Genomic DNA, 17,542 nt, shown 5'->3' with positions numbered 1-17,542 from the left:
AAAAAATGTCGGATTATTGTATCAGCCAAGTTTCGCGTTAATTACGTGTTAAGCATCTCGCGATATTGAAAATCAAAATTGAACCTATACGGTGAAAATCAAGAAAGAACAAAGTTAAATGAACTTTTTATTCTCGAGGTATTGGAGACAACGTATCGTCTAAATTAAACAAAACTCCACGCCGGCACACCCTTTACCTCTCAAGATGGGATTTACAAAATTTGTCCTCGCAATAATAAGGAAACTTCGGTCTGTTCTACTACTATGCATAACCATCTCATTATTATTCTACTATACTTTTGAAAATGAAATCGACATACTGAACTCGTACGCAGAAAACGAATACCTTCCCTCCATTAAAAAGGAACTGACAGACGAGCCTGGTCCGCTTTCTGGTTCCAATTTCGATTCCAAGATGGATCCTAGCAACAATCATGCCTTGTTGGAAGAAGTGGAAGCTCCACCTACACCTGTGAAGTCTAAAAACAAGGAGATAAATTTAGCTGATCCAATTACTTTAAAGGAGAAAAATAAATATTTTCCTTTACTCCTATCAGAACCCAAAAACGACCCAACACTACCGTTCAATCTTAACGATCATTCTATTGCTTTAAATAATGAGAATGATTTATCTCTACTCACTTACAAGGAGCATTATCCTGTTCTTCTGGAAAATCCGTTACCAGCTATTTCTCTTAGAGATAATAAGATACCCTTAGCGTCCATTCAGGTCAATAAGTTTGAAGATGGGGGTGCATTACATAGCACAATTAAAAATGATATTAAAAAATTGTTTATACAATCTTGGGACCAAGAGAATCTAATAGAGCTCGCAAGAAAGAATAAAGAGAAGCGTTGGCCCATTAAATTAATTGATTCTCTTGATACTTTATATATGATGGACCAACAAACACAATTTCAGGTGGCATTAGACGTCATTTGTGACACAGATTTTAGAATACCACCCAAGAACGTTGACTTGGTACATATACCTGATCTATCAACAAGAGTATTAGGTGGATTAATTTCGGCATATGAATTATCTCAAAACCAAACCCTGTTAGTGAAAGCCAAACACGTTGCCGATTTCATATTGAGAGCATTTGACACGCCTAATCGATTACCTATATTAGACTATTCATGGAAATCACCTTTTAATAATCGATTCCCCTACACTAACACGACTATGGAGGATTTGACGAAAATGTCTTTGGAATTGACAAGATTATCCCAATTGACACATCAGGATAAATATTTTGACGCAGTTTACAGAGTCTTTGAATCTATATCCAGTTCAGTAGAAGATTTCCACATTGAATCGTTGTTTCCAGTAAGAGTCGATGCATCAGGCTGCCAGCTATTAACCACAAAGGAAATTTCTTCAGGTGCCCACCAGAAAAATTCTAAAATTATGAAATCTATCGATGAAAGTTTGAAATTCATTCATTGTTATCAAACAGGGAAAATATTACCACAAAGAGGTGAAAATCAGAAACATAACGTTGCGGAACTGACTACGATAGATCAACCCTTTTATGATTCATTAGTTAAGTTATTTCATCAATTGAATCAACATGATATATTAAACCTTTATGAGACTACCACAGTACCAAATGATCCAAACAAGAATAAGGACACTATAATTGAAAAGAATACATTACATGGTCAAAATAAAAGATCAACAGGGATGACAACTTCATTTAATTCTAAGACGCTGTTTCAAAACGCCATTGCAAAATTACAGGACTACTTAATCTTTCAACCCTTACTTCCAGAAATAACAAGTAATGTTTCATTGATTAGCTCCCTCTACGCAAAGGGTACATTTGCTCCCACCACAAATGAATTGGATGTGGAAATGTTGAGAACATTTTCCATGGATACTAAGCTATGTTCATTGGGGTCCACTTTATCCATGGGTTCTAAGATTTTTGCTGACACGTCAGTTGAAAAGCAATCCTTGGACAAATTGGCTGGTACATTAACTAAAAGTTGTTTTGAAATTTATAAATTGTTTAATGGTGCCATGCCAAGAGAATTTTCGTTGGATCCTTGCCTAAACTCGGAAAATGGTTGTCAATTTGATAGAGAAGGAAAAATTGATGACATTTCTAAGGGACTGTACAAAGGTGATGGAGATCGTTTATTTAATACAGAAAGTTCAGGTAGCAACGATCTAAGAGTGAAAGTAGCTGATGACAAAGAGAAGAAACACAAGAATAAGATCCATGATTCTGAACTGGCGGGAGATGACAAAATGACTAAACTTTATACTTTCGTTAAGGACGAAAAATATAATGGAATAACCTTGATTAACTCTGATGAGATTGACATGCAAAATGGCAAATGGAGGAATGACGATGAACAACCTCTTTGGGTTAATAAAATGAGATCAAAGAGAATTCTTTCTCCAGAAATCATCGAATCTGTATTTTATAGGTATAGAACTACAGGAGATCAAGAATGGAGAAATATGGGTCAAGATATACTAGCTCTAATTATGAAAAACGTTCAACTGAATGGAGTTGGAGCCAAAGGAATGTGGAAGATAAGTGAATTGAAGGATTCTTCAGATGATAGATTTAGTGATAGACGTGCGCTTCCAAGTTCTTGGTTTTCACAAACATTGAAATACCTATATTTATTATTTTCAGACTCCGATGATTTCCATTTGGATGATTTCATATTTACCGCTGGCGGTCATTTGATAAGGAGGGAAGTATCAGTGAAGACTAATTTATGAACACAACACATATAATAACGTAAAGCATGACATTAATAAAATATAATACACAATAAAATAATATAGAAATACCTAAATTCGCTCTAAATAATCCATCAGAAACACATTGATGTGCGCAGATCACCGTAAGGTCTGATATTCTATCTAATAATTATTGGAAGTGCAACCTCTATCCCACAGAGCTTATTAACTCTCAATGCACCAAGTAGTTTTATAGGACACTCTTTTTTTTAATAAATGAAATTGAGAATAGACATTCATGGTAATCTATTTCTTCAACTTTTTCTTAGAACCCTCCTCATTTTTTTGCTCTCCATCAGCTGCTCTTTTTCTTTTGATGACACTTGCTTCAATAATGGAAGATAAAGTGTATGAAGCCTTTTCTTTTTCTTGTAACTTCTTAGCTTGTTGAACGAATTTGGCTGTCTCTTTTGAATTTTTTAAATAATGATCTTGATACCATTTTAATTGAGCAATACTCTCAAGGATATCTTTCTTTGCCGTATGAGCAGTCTCCTTTCTTGGAACCACTTCAAGTAAATCAGGATTATGTCTACGTGATACCTCCATAATGGTGCTCACATCAATCAATCTATAAAACAAATGGTCGATAACATTTGGAAATTCTTTCAACATAAACAATCTATCCATATGAATAGAATTCCCAGCCAGAACACCAATATTCTTTTCTGGAATAAATTTTTTAATGTAAGCCAACAGTTCTTCCTCCACTTGTTCTCTAGTTTTTTTACTATCCAACACTTTTTGTGTCAACCCACTTTTCCCATGTTGATCAATGCACCATTCGTTCATATGATCCATAACATCATTACCATAATGTATAACACTTTCATAGCAATTGTTACCTTCGGGGTCCACAATATTTAAATACCCATCAGTAATGATACAACAAATTTCAATAATTTTATCATTCTTGTGATCTAACCCAGTCATTTCACAGTCGATCCATACGATAGGTTTAAAGATCTTTCCTGGAACCATCGAGGCCACTACAGGAGGTTTCAAAACGGCCTTGGGGTCCTGGTATCTAAACAGATAACGATTTGAGGCGGCTCTCGTGAGTATTCTTCTCACTGGCGCTGGTAATGAAGCATGCACTTTACCTGGGACACTTCTGATGATGTGTCTAATAGCCATTTTGCTCGGTTTTATTTAGTTTGATGAGTGAGTGGTGATACAAAGATGAAAAATATGGGGGACTTATATAATTTAAAGCAGACTAGTCGATGATTTGACTTCTATTCACCAACTGATCAGAACTTGACATTAATAATTATTCAACATTTTCCGCTCATCGTTTCAAAACCAAAACAAACAATCCGAAAAAGGAAATTTCACACAAACTATATGACTGTCTTTACATCTGGACATTTTCAAAAATTGTCAGAAAAAATTTGAAAAGTTTGGAAGTTTTTCAAATTTCATCGGCACGAAACAACGCAAATCATTTAGTGAATAGATTTAGATGTTGAACTTGTTAAAGGTGATAGTGACACATTGATTAGCTTGCTTATTACATTCATTTTAAAGAAACCTGCAAACTAAAATAAGAAACAATGGCTCCAAACGTATGTCAGTTTAACCACCAACACGCAAAATGAGGAAGAATCCTGCAATTGAGCCAACCACTGTTAACATGAACCTTTAAACGTTCCACCATTGGAAGTTCCCAATACAGGCGAATGACAAAACGATCGATATGAAGTTAGAAATTTGACATTGATATTAACATTGACAAATTTGCTATTCTGTATTTTAAAAATTCACTCGAATAATGCTAGAAATGAGACACCAAAGTGATTGTTAATAGCAGTAGGCAATTTGTAGCGTATATCCCCACTATTGGATATTATTAGCCGCATACTAACAAGTTTTTCATATTTGTATTTATTCAGACTTCTAGAAAGCAAAAGATCGTTAAGACCTTCACCGTTGATGTTTCATCTCCAACTGAAAATGGTGTCTTTGACCCAGCTTCTTACGCCAAGTACTTGATCGACCACATTAAGGTTGAAGGTGCTACTGGTAACTTGGGTAACGCCGTCACCGTCGAAGAAGATGGTTCCGTCGTCACCATTGTTTCTACCGCCAAGTTCTCTGGTAAGTACTTGAAGTACTTAACTAAGAAGTACTTGAAGAAGAACCAATTGAGAGATTGGATTAGATTTGTCTCTACCAAGACTAACCAATACAGATTGGCTTTCTACCAAGTTACTCCAGAAGAAGAAGAAGAAGAAGAAGTTGAAGCTGAAGAGTAAATTTCTTCATTATAATAACTTTATAATAACAATAATCTCATATAGTTTTTTTAATTGTATAAAATTTTAATAATTCTTCTCATCGATACTTTTAAGAATATTTTTTTTTTCACTTCTAATATGGTGAAGACTTTAACCAACAAAGTAAGAAAGACTAGAGGAAAATGGCGAGAGACAGAACTCAGGGACAATTAGCAATCCATAATGAGGCAACACTACCGCCACAGGAAATAATAGATCTTTTCAAGATAACGTTCAATGACGAACTTTATCAATCGGATGAAAGATTTGAACAATTATTAAAGGAAATCAAAAGCGTTAAATCGGATCTCTATAATAGAGATTACATCGAGGCATTCAGTTCTGATCCAAAGAGAGTTGCATATTGTTGTAGATGGTCGCCTCCAAGAGCCACCAGTTATGGTTCATTACTATCTCATCTCGAGCCCGTTTTGAACGTCATTCAATGTCATGATGGCGCTGACCAAAATGTTTTATGTGTTGGTGGAGGTGCTGGAAGTGAATTTGTCTCTATTGCTAGTATGTTTACTACATCAAGGGAACTGACTTCTAAATATCATGTCAAAGAAATTGATGGAGATGACATGGTCAAGAAATCAACTTTAAATTTACATCTTGTAGATATTGCAAATTGGAGAACGATAATTAAGAGGTTAAATGATTCGATCGATGAGAAATGGTTATATAATAATGAATCTGACTTTTTCAAAGTCAAGTTCACAGAAAATGATATATTGAAAATGAATGAGACAGAATTAGATTTACCAAATCTAAATTTAATAACTTTATTGTTTACTACGAACGAATTATTCTCTGAACATAAGGCTGAAAGTATTAGGTTTTTCCAAAAAATGAATAGGTTTTGCAGCAGTGGTTGTTATCTCTTAATAGCAGAAAGTGCTGGTAGTTTTTCTCATATTACTGTGGGGACTAAAAAGTTCCCCATTCAATTCTTAATTGATACTATATTAGTGGGTAAGAAAGGCCAAGAGGATGATGGTGCATGGGAAATTGTCGATCAGAACGATAGCATTTGGTACAGAGGTGATTTGAAATTGGATTACCCCATTAAACTAGAAAATATGAGATTCTTCTATAGACTGTATAAGAAAAAATAGTAAACGTTCGTTTTTTTAATCAATTATTGCTTATTCTTTTAAAATAATGCTGAAAAAGAAATATAAAGAGGTATCAGTAATAAAACATTATATAGAGAGGGGTTGATTAAACTTTGGGGTGAGGGTTTCTGACTTAGAATTCTTCTGGAACTGGTTTATCAGCATCTACATCTCCAGCCTCCACGGCTTCACCACCGTTATAATCACCATTGATATCATTATTATTATAGTCATGTTGCTCCACAGCATCCATGTCTTCATCATCTTCATCTACTCTCCATTCTTGATATTGCTCGTATTCTTGTATCAAATCATTCATGTTAGATTCAGCTTCAGTAAATTCCATTTCATCCATACCTTCACTTGTATACCAATGTAAGAAAGCCTTCTTTCTAAACATAGCAACAAACTGTTTGTCAATTCTTTGGAATAATTCCTTAATTGAAGTAGAGTTACCAATAAATGTAGCAGATATGTCAGAGTTCTTTGGTGGAACAGAACAAACAGATGTTTGCACATTATTTGGAATCCATTCAACGAAATAATCTGAATTTCTTAATTGAACTTTATACATTTCATCTTCCACTTCTTTCACAGACACATTACCTCTAAATAATGCTGCTACGGTTAGATATCTACCATTTCTTGGATCAGCAGCTGCCATCATATTTTTGGAATCAAACATTTGTTGAGTTAATTCTGGAACAGATAACGATCTGAAAGATTGAGCATTCATAGCGGTTAATGGAGCATAACCAATCATAAAGAAATGTAATCTTGGGAATGGAACTAAATTAACAGCTAATTTTCTTAAATCAGAATTTAATTGACCTGGATAACGTAATGATGTAGTAACACCTGACATAACGCTTGACACCAATTGATTCAAATCATTGTAAGAAGGCTGTGTTAATTTCAAAGTTCTTTGACAGATATTGTACAAAGCTTCATTATCAATACAGAAAGTTTCACTGGCATATTCAATTAATTGATGCATGGATAAAGTTGCATTATATGGTTCCACCACTGTATCTGAATTCTTTGGAGATGGAATCACGGAGAAAGTTGCCATCATTCTATCTGGAAATTCTTCCTTAATCTTAGAGATTAAAAGAGTACCCATCCCGGACCCGGTACCACCACCAAGAGAATGTGAGATTTGGAAACCTTGTAATCTGTCACAACTTTCAGCTTCACGTCTAATAACATCCATCACGGAGTCCACTAGTTCAGCACCTTCAGTGTAATGACCTTTGGCCCAAACGTTCCCTGCGGATGATTGACCATAGATGAAATTATCTGGTCTAAATAGTCCACTCATCTTGGAATTACGAACGGCATCAATGGTACCAGGTTCTAAATCCACATTAATGGATCTTGGCACCCATTTGGAACCGGAAGATGTTTCGTTGAAATAGACATTTAACTTGGAAGTCATTATTGGATCGACATTTGGTAAGATGTTACCGTTTAAGTCAAGACCGTGTTCACCACAAATAGTCTCCCAAAAAGCTGCACCGATTTGGTTACCACATTGACCGGTTGAAATATGAATCTGTAATAAAATGAAACGGGGAAACAGAAGTTAGAATTAGTTAGTAATGTTATTCTGGGGTTTTTGTAACTGACAATACCATCTTTGTTGTTGCGTCGAAAAACGACTCGTGTTGACGTGTCGGAAGTCAACGCATGTTTGTCGAGGTTGAAAGATAAAACATACAATTTCTCTCATTATATTATGGATTGAGTGCTTGTTGCTATAGTTGAAGGGATATGCTTGATCGCAGATGTATTCCTGGGAGGGGAGTTATTGATCTATTTGAACTTAAATCAAAACTTGTGCAAAATTGTTTTGTTTTTGTTTTCGTTTCGTGTTTGCCTCTTCGCCTTTTGCCTAATCGGGTAATTGGTAATGTCACACGGGTATTGACGCCTGTCGCGAATTGAAATATATACTGATTAAGTTTACAAACTGTCAATTACGTGCCAATATCAGGGTGCTTACAAAGTACTCAGGAAAAAAACAAACTACATATAATTCAATTTATTTTAATACATAGATATATACCTTAAAAGAAGGTTTTTTTTTTTTTCAAATTTGAGATGTTACCACTCCTGTACTTTCTGTTCTTATCACATATGTTTCCACAGTAGTCGAATAAGTACTCGTACTTTGCCAAGTACCCGTACTAGTAAATACTTTACTTAGATGCGTGGTACCCATCAAGTATTCCGTGACTGTAGTAGTGACATTTCGTGTTTGTGGGAAAGTAATTGTTGTCGTACCTGTCATTGGTGTGCTATCGGAATCTGTGGAATAAAATGAAACAAGTTCGGATACTGCCATACTATCAGTAATTACAGTTGTTGTGTAAGGTGGCGGAATGGAAAACCCTGCTGGTATTGTTGATGTTGTAGTAATATACATTGGGACATCACTCAAAGCAGGCATGCCGCTAATCGCACCATGAGTGAAAGAATAACTCACTAACTCAGAAACTGTCGTAGCTGATTTTGTGGTGGTAGTTAAGTATGGGGGTGGTAATACTAATGTTGGAACAACATGTGTAGTGGTACTGGTTGTTGTTGGTAAACCATCTGAGTCGAGGAATGAACTGTACGAGATAATTTCCTCTATAGTTTCACTATAATAGGGAGCAGTACTTGTTATTGGAGGGGGAAGTGGTGTTGCTGCTGGACACACAGTTTCATAAGTTAAATCACTTTGAATATTTATTTGAAAATTTGAAGGTATTTTCTCGTTTAACGATGCTCCTTCGTAGGTGATACAAGCATAAGTTCCTGCCTTACCTTGACACCCACCTGTACTAAACTGAGTAGGATCGAAGCCTAACCCAATATCAAAAAGAAAGCTTCGTCCATTTGCGGTAAAATTTAGTCTTCCAGTTGCAGTATCATATTTGTAAATAAGGTTTTGCGGATAGATAACTGGATTAACTGATCCAATCAGTAATTGAGCACTTCCTTTAGATGCCGAACTCAACCCCCTAATCACAGGGATAGAGTTTGGTGATTGGGTAGCCCCAAAATAAGCCCACATAACGGGACTCTCATTGTAAATGGTTTGGTTAAATGGCTGGGACAAATCAAATTCTGGCCACTGACTGAAACCTGAATTCACAATACAACCGGTACCAACAATAGCGTTTATCTTATAATCTGATTGCGCCATATTTGTTGCAGTTATAACCCCGTTATTGATAATTCCACCCGTTGGACCTGTGAGGGATATCCCATTTGTCACGGCAGTGATATCAATGTATCCCTCATTTACAAAATTACCAGTTGCTACAAGTGTAAGATAATCTGAGCCTGTGAATGACAAATAATTATAATTGTACAAATCCCCAACGTTTAGCACCCCACCATCTGCTGACCCACCAACACCTAAAAACATTTGACCATAATTCATGATATCTGATGAAGTGAGCTTCCCGTGATTAGTGAACCCAAAACAAAATACACCATTGTTGGTTATATCCCCGTCCATACTGATTGGAATGGCTGTAGTACTAAGGAAGGACACACCTTTCCCTGCATCCACTACCACATTTTCGTTAATTGTTTCATCATTAAATGTAACATTTCTTGTAATTTCCAAGCATGAAGTTAGTCCAATTAGGGAAGAAACGACTAACGTTGCCTCCGCTGTTCTTTGGAATAACATTTTTTCTTTCAGTACTTGTTTTTCTGCTTGGGCTAAATAGCCCAAAATAAAGTAGCCAAGAAAATAATTGCAACGACGACCAGTCGTTGCTTCTATCTCTTTATATCTGGTCGAGATACAAAAATGGTTAAAAGTGGGAGGGAGCTTATTTTGGCTAATAATTGCCAGTTCAGGACATGTAGATCCTCGGGCCCGATTGAGTATCGTCGAATCCATTGAAGAAACGACTGTAGCCAAAGGATCTGCTCGAGAAGAAAGGATTCCGAAAGATTTGCAAATCCTGCATCTGGTTGGCAAATCCCAACGGAGAACAAAGCGCAGGAAAAAAAGCACAGAGGAAGAAGCGGAGAACGCAGCGTTACGTAACTGCAAGATAGACTTTCAGCACATCATTATGGTAAACTGTTGAATTGGGGGTTACCTATCCCAACGTGGGATCCCCTCAGGGATCCGGGAAGCAGAATCGCGACAGGCAACGTGCACTGCGGAATCAGTCGATTGTGGTCAGAGCGGGCATATAAGGGGCGTCATCAATGCTACTGACATATCTCTGCGGAAGTATAGTTTGCGAAAGGCTATTTGTTAAAAAAATTATAATCTTCTCAATCCTCAGTTGCTACGTATATTATATAATGAAAATAGTGCTCCTCTCCGTTCAGCAGGAATGACCTTATACCTATGTTGTATGTTTCATTGAGGAGACATGTCTTTTTCTAGTAGATCTCGCGCTTCTAAAATTCTCTGTAAAAATATATAATGCATATTATAGCCTACGCATAACCGGAACATTAAAAAAAAATTCAACAATGTTGTCTATATTCGGGTGGTGGTAACTGTAGTAATAGTAACGGTGGTCACCGTTGTTGTAATAATTGCCGATGGTTGCGTGTTAACGGTGGTGCTGGATGATGTTCTTGTCGTGGTGGTAGCCGTGGATGCAGGTGTTGTAGCATTACCATCACCATTATTCTCTTCACGTACCTCAATGGGTTCAACTGTTCCAGCCATGGCGGTAGGAGGCACTGTAGCCATTCGATGGTTCCCGATATTTGGAGGCATTGCGGCTACCATTATCCATCGATCGAGTTTGCTATCATCAATTGGGCTACGTGGTATTTATTGTCCCAATCTTCCCATATATGATATACATACGTAATACATATTTCCTCGAAACTAACCCTAGGGCTGCCATTTTTCCCCATAATGGTGCAAGCCCTAATTAGGGTCGCATCCCTTACCTTTCCCTTCCACAACAAAAAGGTTTGTTATGCGGGCTTTTCTGAGAAAGCCCGTAATGCCACGTTTGTTAGCAGTGCAAAAAACAGTGGCATTTGTGGAATTCGACGTGGAACAAAGCAAAATTTTCCATTTTCTGCGTGGTTTTCTCAGCACGAACAGGGATCAAATCGATAATTCGGTCAATCAAGTGAACAATATATAATCGTATGTCAAATTACGTCCAGTAACAGTCCCATTTATTCGTATTGGTCCTCCAAAGACATTAATCAACAATCGAAATATTAAGCTCAACTTCATTAATATGACTTCGTCAGGATTTGGTGCTTCTAATAACAGGAATAGCAGCAATTATCGCTCTCATGATACTTCAGGTACGTCACAACGTCCAATTGCACCCTTTACAATGATTCTAAAATCAAGGATAAAGCAACCTCAATTTTATTGGTTTCTAGGTCATTTCTTTACGCTCTACCATTTTTTGAAGTTCCATCTATCATTCTTCTCAATTGCAAGCCAAAAATACCATTATAGAATGATCCTTTTAAATATTTCAATCACATACGGCATTGTTCTCTATCAATTTTTAAAGAGTGGTCAATTAAAATTAACATGGTCTAATATAAGGGAGAATGTAAGAACATTGGACAATTTACAATATTTTATCATGTTATCGACGCTGTTCATTTGTTCCATCCTATCAGGTGGGAAAGTTTCCATTACTGGTGCATCATACGCTCCCGTGATATTTTCTATCTTCCATTGTTTGAACTATTTTAAAGAAAATTTATTACCTTTCCTACCGATTTCTCCTCAATTGAAAAGTGTGCTAAATAGAAGAATCACTTTATTTTTAGCTAATTATAACGAAAAATTCTTAACCATGGCACAAACTTTTGAAATAATGTGTGCCCTACGTGTTGGTTTATTCGGCTTACCCATGACCCTTTTAAAAATTATATTCAATTTCCATTGGAATAATTTATTAAGTTTAATCGTTATCGCTAATTATGTCATTTTCTTCAAATTAAGATTGCTACAGAGTGAATCCATGAAATTACTACTGAATCAAGTTATATTGAGAGTTGATAATTATTTGTTGGCATCACCCAACATGATGCAATTCCAACCCTTTTGGCTGAGATACAAACAACTTGTCGCAAGATTATATGATTTAGTACCACCTTCTTTGAATACCATTGCTAAGACTCAATCCACACCAAAGAAATCAAACCACATATGAAAATAGTTCTATAGTTCTATATAGTCTATATGGGAAAAGCAATTCAAATAACGATGATTCCTTTTTTAATTTTCTATATAGTTTATGTTAATAACACATTTTGAAATGTTATGACTTCACCTATACTTATACTTGACATCACCCCTTTTTTCCTTCTTGAGTTGTCTCTTGGATTTGGCCTCCTCAGCAGGTTTCTTATCTTCTCTGGATTTCTTCGATTTCTTGTCATTACCACCACCCATAAATTGTTGCTTTAAACCATACAATTTGAAGCCAACATATACGGGACAAACCCATAACACATACCAAAATTTATATGTATCAAATAAAATCCTCCCAAAATCACCAAAGAGAGAAAGATATATCAAATCAAACAAGTATTCCACCAAATTACCATCATTGGAATTTAAATCTAACCCTTCACTAGCAATGGTCTTCTTACCCATGGCATCAACCTTATATTTGGGTCTACCAGACTTTTCAATAACATAGAGACCAGCAAACATGGGCAAGTGTAATAGGATAAACTTGATGGGTTTCTTATTGGAACTTAGAAACAACATTCTAAGTAATGATAAGGTAACAACAGGTATAGTTACTCTGTATAGATTCGATAAGACCGTCAAGTTCGTTTGAACTTGCTTCTTGGATGCCTTACCTGCCATGGTTGGTTAATATGATAGACCTTCACAAGCTTCGATTGATGGCCTTTTTTGAAGGATGTCTTCCTGTCAATGTCAACCCAACTTATTCGCTATGTTTTTCTTTTCGGAAGGGACGCTGTGAAGTTGAAGTTGCGGCTATCAAAACCAAAAAAACTAGCAAGAAATTGAAAGTGGCTTCAATGTGTCAGTGGACAAGGTTGAAGTCCCTGTTACTCCGTACCAACAGGGTACTCCCCTCCCGGAAAATGCAATAGTTTGAGGAAAGATACTCGAAAATGGCGCCGAAGTGGGGTGCCATCCAGTTCAGTTAGGTGGTAGACGTGTTTAAGGATTTTGGGGATAATATAAGGTCCAGCCCAAGCAGGGGTTGATTTTCTGGCACTGTTGTGATCTGAACGACGAAGTTGGTCTTCTACGAGAACAATGTCGCCCAATTTGAATTATGGAGTAGAGACGTGGTTGAGACGATCAAATGCTGCTTTGATTTTAGCACAGTGGTTGGAAAGATGAGCATGAGCTTGGGCAGTGGCCGTAGAATGGATGGAAAATTGTTTTGAAGCGAAAGTAGAGGAGGTCTTCAGGGAGAAGTAATATCAATACATTAGGGAAGAATATGTCATCATCAAGCGGAGAAAAGGAAGAGTAGCCAAAGATAAGGTAACCTGGTGAATAACCACTAATACGCTCGACAGTTCAGCAAGTGCAGCAGCAGAAAGGTTGGAAATCCAAGGTTCGTTGAGACGAAGTAAAGCATTGATAAGACTTTTGTGTTGTGTTTCGATGAAACCATGCGATTGAGGATGGTATGATAGTGTGATTCGATGAATGATATGGAAGCAGGTGAGTAAGGCTTCAATGATACCAGCGGTAAATTCAGAATCACCGTCGGAGGTGTTTTGGAAAGGACCATAGCGGCAGATGAAGTTGTCATAGAGAAATTGATCAACAGAAGAAGCGGTTAGTTTGATAGGTGGGAGGGCTTCCATCCAGCTAGTGAAGTAGCAGCAACCAAGAATAACCATCACATTTAGGGAGATGGGCAGTGTCATTTGCTATATTGCTGTGAAATGACCATTGGGTAGCAGCTAGAAAAGAAGAAGTGTAGCTTTTTCCAAAAGGTGTAAAGGCTTGACAAGTTGGGCAAGTCTTGGTATGGTTATCCCATAGTTAAGAAATGTGAAGGATGTAATAAATGGTGGTTCAGAGCTCGATCAGAGTGTGTAGAAGCATGTGTATAATGAAGGAGGGGTAGAATAACGTAGGGATCAGTGACAACCAGGCCTCAAACAAACCTGTACAATTTGTGTTCCCATCTTCTCTTTTAAACGCATTCCTTACTTAGACATCGCCACATTCCACCTCTCCCATCGCTACCCTACTTCTATTAAGAAATCCATATTTGTGAAGACTGTGTCTTAATTCTTGAGATTAGAACACAATCAGCAATGTGTTGTAAAGAATCATGATGGTGAGCGAGCACAGTCGTTTAATTATTGAATATATGAATTTCTATAATAGTTAAGTAGGTACATTTTATGCATATACACTTCTTTATTTACAAGTTTTTATGTTTTGGTATAGAAAGGGTTAGTATTCTGAAAGTGGTACAATTCTCTTCATCTGTCTTAATTGTTGCAAATATTGCATGTGATCATTTTCAAAAGATTCCCATCCAGTGACATTTATCCTTGGTGTCATTAAGTAACTCTTCATAAAATACCCGTATTTGCTCAAGAACGATTTTATAGTGTCATCAAGGTGAGTCTCTCCCAACGAATTCAAATACCCATCCAATGATTCCATGATTCTTAAATAAACATCAGATTTTAAATAAAGTTTTGGTTGGAAACTGTTAGGATCTTTCTCCTTCTGTGATAACAACCAGGGCTCCTTACCATCTCTCAATTCGGCATTTTCTTTCTTATTCTTTAAGAATCTGTACTTATGAATCAAGTTAAAACCGTGGATGAATTTATCATTGACTAACTTAAGGCCATCATGGATAGTTCGTGGATCTTGGAATAATGCCAGGATAACGTCATTCCAACTCTTGTTATCCAAGATAAACCCTCTTGATTGTAAGTTTTCTACAAGACCAGGTAGTTTATCAATTTGCTGGGTTGCGTTCAACTGTCTTATTTTATATGAGATTATGCCAATAAATAATCCTTTCAATTTGGAATTTTTTACAGTATGGGAAGGTAACTGTTCAATTGTTTCTAACCGAGCCAAGAATTTCTCATACACGCGTTCAAATTGTTCCCATTGTTCAATTTCAGCAAATAAGACCATGAAAGATCGTAGTATGGAAAATTTATTACTCATTATTGTGTCATCTTTGCCATAAAACAATTGATGATATTTGTTGAACAAATTCAAAGCGTCCTTAGGACTGTAATATTTGGTTATTACTCTCATGGGCCATGCCATCACTGAGGGATGTAACCTATTAATTGTCACGTTCATTGTCCCCCGAGCAACATTTTCCATGATTTCATTTAATAATTCAATGGCATTATCAACACCTTCTTTGTTGGTAATATTGACTTTAAATGTCGATTTTATTAGATAATACAATATTCGAGAATTCATGGGTACATTATATTCATTCATCTTTTTGTATAATTGGAAGATACCTTCATGATACGAAATATGGTTACAATGTGCCATTATAACTTCAAAATGTGACGTTGTTGCCTGCACAGTATCACTGGTTAATAATTTGTCCAAGATATCCAACGCTGATGGATAGTCCTTCTTGGTTTCGATCATGTATTGTATCATCATTTTATAGAATGGCGAATCTGTCGGAATTTGCAATTGAGTAACTTTCTCAAATAATGATTCACATTTCTCGGGTTCATTCCTTTTAATATGAACAAGAATAGCTTTGTTGTAGACAGATATAACATTATCTTGCAGCATTTCATCATCCCTTGACACTTTATTGTCCTGTTGGGTATACTCATCGAATAAAGAAAGAGCCTTTTCATATAAACCGGATTCAATGTATACATCCATCAATGCAGCAACAGATTTACCAGTTGGGATAATGTTATAATGACTTTTCATGATATGGAATAATTCGGCAGCAATTAAATAATTTGTAGTCTTGGAACACATTTGAATTAAGATTGCAAAATGTGTTTCTGTTATCTTGACAGTTTCCTTAGAGGTCTTTCTCCTTAAGAACCGTAATGCCCCATCTATATCACTCATTCCTCTATATGCCTTGAATATTATGGTGTATGTGGATGATGTTGGTTGGATAGCATATTTTTGAAATAATTCAAATTGTGTAAAACATCCTATATAGTCACCAGCTTTATAATATGAGATTAGCAATGACTCCAAGACAGCATATGTTGGTAGCATCCCTCTTCGTAGTAGTTGCGCATATAATTGCTCCACACTTTCTAACTCTCCCATCTGAGCCAGCGCAAACATGACAATACCGTATTCTTTAATATTGGGGAGTTTCCCAATACCAAACAATGAATTAAATTGCTTTTGTAATCCCTCCCAGTCACTTAACTTAGAATGTGCGATGAGACAGTAATCGAACTGAGCTGAATCGTCATGTGCCTCTGGATAATGTTCAAAGGTAGATGCTACTAGGTTAAATTTACCATAATGACAGTAAGTTTGCAAGATAGATGTCAAATCAAATGAAGAAAGTTGTAAGTCATTATTAGTCTTATAGAACCAAAGGGGTTCGACCATGTTGAAATCTCGATGTCGAGTAAAAATGCTTATCAAAGTTGTCGCAAATTGAGATGCACTTTGGGCACCTAGGATTAATTTGATTTTTTCAAGACAATCTAATAGTGATTTCTTTTCTTCCGCGTTTAAAGTTCGTATGTATATGGACAGGGATCTAAGAATATATTTATAGGTCGAATAGTTCGAAAATTCGCAATGGCCATTAAGTAGTTTCATCCACTTTACCCAATGAATAATTATTTCTTGACAATTCAAGTTGGTGATGTGATCCTTCGATCGCAGGATCATGTAATTGAAAACTGCATTAAGGATATGAATGACAGTTTCCTTCTGAGTTAGAGAAAATTGGGAAATTATTCGACCCATCACAATGTCGAGATATGGAAGATTATTCAGGCGGATTAATGCAAATAGAAAGCATTTCAATTCGGCAGAGACTAGGTCGTTTCTTAGTGTGAGTGATTTTCCCGAAGTCCCGTTGGAATTGTCTATGAAGAAGTGCTTGCCAAAATTTAACAGAAGTTGGTATGCTTCCTTTCGATATAAAAATTGGGAAACGTACAGTCGAAGATCGGGTGTAATATTTTTGTTATCCTTTGGGGCAAAGAAATGTGCACTTAATGCTGTGCATTCTTTGGTGCTCAGAGCCTTTGAATTGTTATTCACGGAAAGTATATACTTCAGACCTTTCGGTATCTGAGCATTTCTTATTTTGTCTCTCATCACCTGTGTCGCAGGAACAACATACCGACGCATGTTCTCAATTCAATAATGTGATTGCAACTTTGGGATATCCACTTACATAGTTTAAGGGAAAGGGAAACTA

General features: G+C 36.4%; 9 protein-coding genes across 9 annotated transcripts; 4 read left to right on the top strand and 5 right to left on the bottom strand.

Annotated features, from left to right (window-relative positions):
* Positions 1 to 205: 205 nt before the first annotated feature.
* Positions 206 to 2,743, top strand: MNL2 (putative mannosidase MNL2; the record flags this gene model as incomplete). Its single annotated transcript, XM_003678315.1, has 1 exon — positions 206 to 2,743. One exon carries the CDS (start codon positions 206 to 208, stop codon positions 2,741 to 2,743), a length of 2,538 nt encoding a protein of 845 aa, XP_003678363.1.
* A 267-nt stretch (positions 2,744 to 3,010) lies between these two features.
* REX2 (Rex2p) lies at positions 3,011 to 3,901 on the bottom strand (the record flags this gene model as incomplete). Its single annotated transcript, XM_003678314.1, has 1 exon — positions 3,011 to 3,901. The coding sequence occupies one exon, from the start codon at positions 3,899 to 3,901 to the stop codon at positions 3,011 to 3,013; it is 891 nt and encodes a 296-aa protein (XP_003678362.1).
* Positions 3,902 to 4,320: 419 nt separating this feature from the next.
* RPL22A (60S ribosomal protein eL22) lies at positions 4,321 to 5,022 on the top strand (the record flags this gene model as incomplete). The annotated part of the gene is made up of 2 exons (XM_003678313.1): positions 4,321 to 4,332; positions 4,660 to 5,022. 2 exons carry the CDS (start codon positions 4,321 to 4,323, stop codon positions 5,020 to 5,022), a joined length of 375 nt encoding a protein of 124 aa, XP_003678361.1.
* Positions 5,023 to 5,186: 164 nt separating this feature from the next.
* BMT6 (25S rRNA (uracil2843-N3)-methyltransferase) lies at positions 5,187 to 6,161 on the top strand (the record flags this gene model as incomplete). The annotated part of the gene is made up of 1 exon (XM_003678312.1): positions 5,187 to 6,161. One exon carries the CDS (start codon positions 5,187 to 5,189, stop codon positions 6,159 to 6,161), a length of 975 nt encoding a protein of 324 aa, XP_003678360.1.
* A 133-nt stretch (positions 6,162 to 6,294) lies between these two features.
* TUB2 (beta-tubulin) lies at positions 6,295 to 7,893 on the bottom strand (the record flags this gene model as incomplete). Its single annotated transcript, XM_003678311.1, has 2 exons — positions 6,295 to 7,716; positions 7,882 to 7,893. The coding sequence occupies 2 exons, from the start codon at positions 7,891 to 7,893 to the stop codon at positions 6,295 to 6,297; spliced, it is 1,434 nt and encodes a 477-aa protein (XP_003678359.1).
* A 360-nt stretch (positions 7,894 to 8,253) lies between these two features.
* Positions 8,254 to 10,065, bottom strand: NCAS0J00380 (uncharacterized protein; the record flags this gene model as incomplete). Its single annotated transcript, XM_003678310.1, has 1 exon — positions 8,254 to 10,065. The coding sequence occupies one exon, from the start codon at positions 10,063 to 10,065 to the stop codon at positions 8,254 to 8,256; it is 1,812 nt and encodes a 603-aa protein (XP_003678358.1).
* Positions 10,066 to 11,389: 1,324 nt separating this feature from the next.
* Positions 11,390 to 12,328, top strand: PER33 (Per33p; the record flags this gene model as incomplete). The annotated part of the gene is made up of 1 exon (XM_003678309.1): positions 11,390 to 12,328. One exon carries the CDS (start codon positions 11,390 to 11,392, stop codon positions 12,326 to 12,328), a length of 939 nt encoding a protein of 312 aa, XP_003678357.1.
* Positions 12,329 to 13,586: 1,258 nt separating this feature from the next.
* Positions 13,587 to 14,042, bottom strand: NCAS0J00340 (uncharacterized protein; the record flags this gene model as incomplete). Its single annotated transcript, XM_003678308.1, has 1 exon — positions 13,587 to 14,042. The coding sequence occupies one exon, from the start codon at positions 14,040 to 14,042 to the stop codon at positions 13,587 to 13,589; it is 456 nt and encodes a 151-aa protein (XP_003678356.1).
* Positions 14,043 to 14,580: 538 nt separating this feature from the next.
* PET309 (Pet309p) lies at positions 14,581 to 17,472 on the bottom strand (the record flags this gene model as incomplete). The annotated part of the gene is made up of 1 exon (XM_003678307.1): positions 14,581 to 17,472. The coding sequence occupies one exon, from the start codon at positions 17,470 to 17,472 to the stop codon at positions 14,581 to 14,583; it is 2,892 nt and encodes a 963-aa protein (XP_003678355.1).
* Between the last annotated feature and the right edge of the window lie 70 nt (positions 17,473 to 17,542).

This window comes from Naumovozyma castellii, chromosome 10, assembly GCF_000237345.1.
Source record: "Naumovozyma castellii chromosome 10, complete genome".
Taxonomy (NCBI): Eukaryota; Fungi; Ascomycota; class Saccharomycetes; order Saccharomycetales; family Saccharomycetaceae; genus Naumovozyma; species Naumovozyma castellii.
Note: the sequence above shows the minus strand (reverse complement) of the source record. Positions and strands in the feature narration are given on the sequence as shown.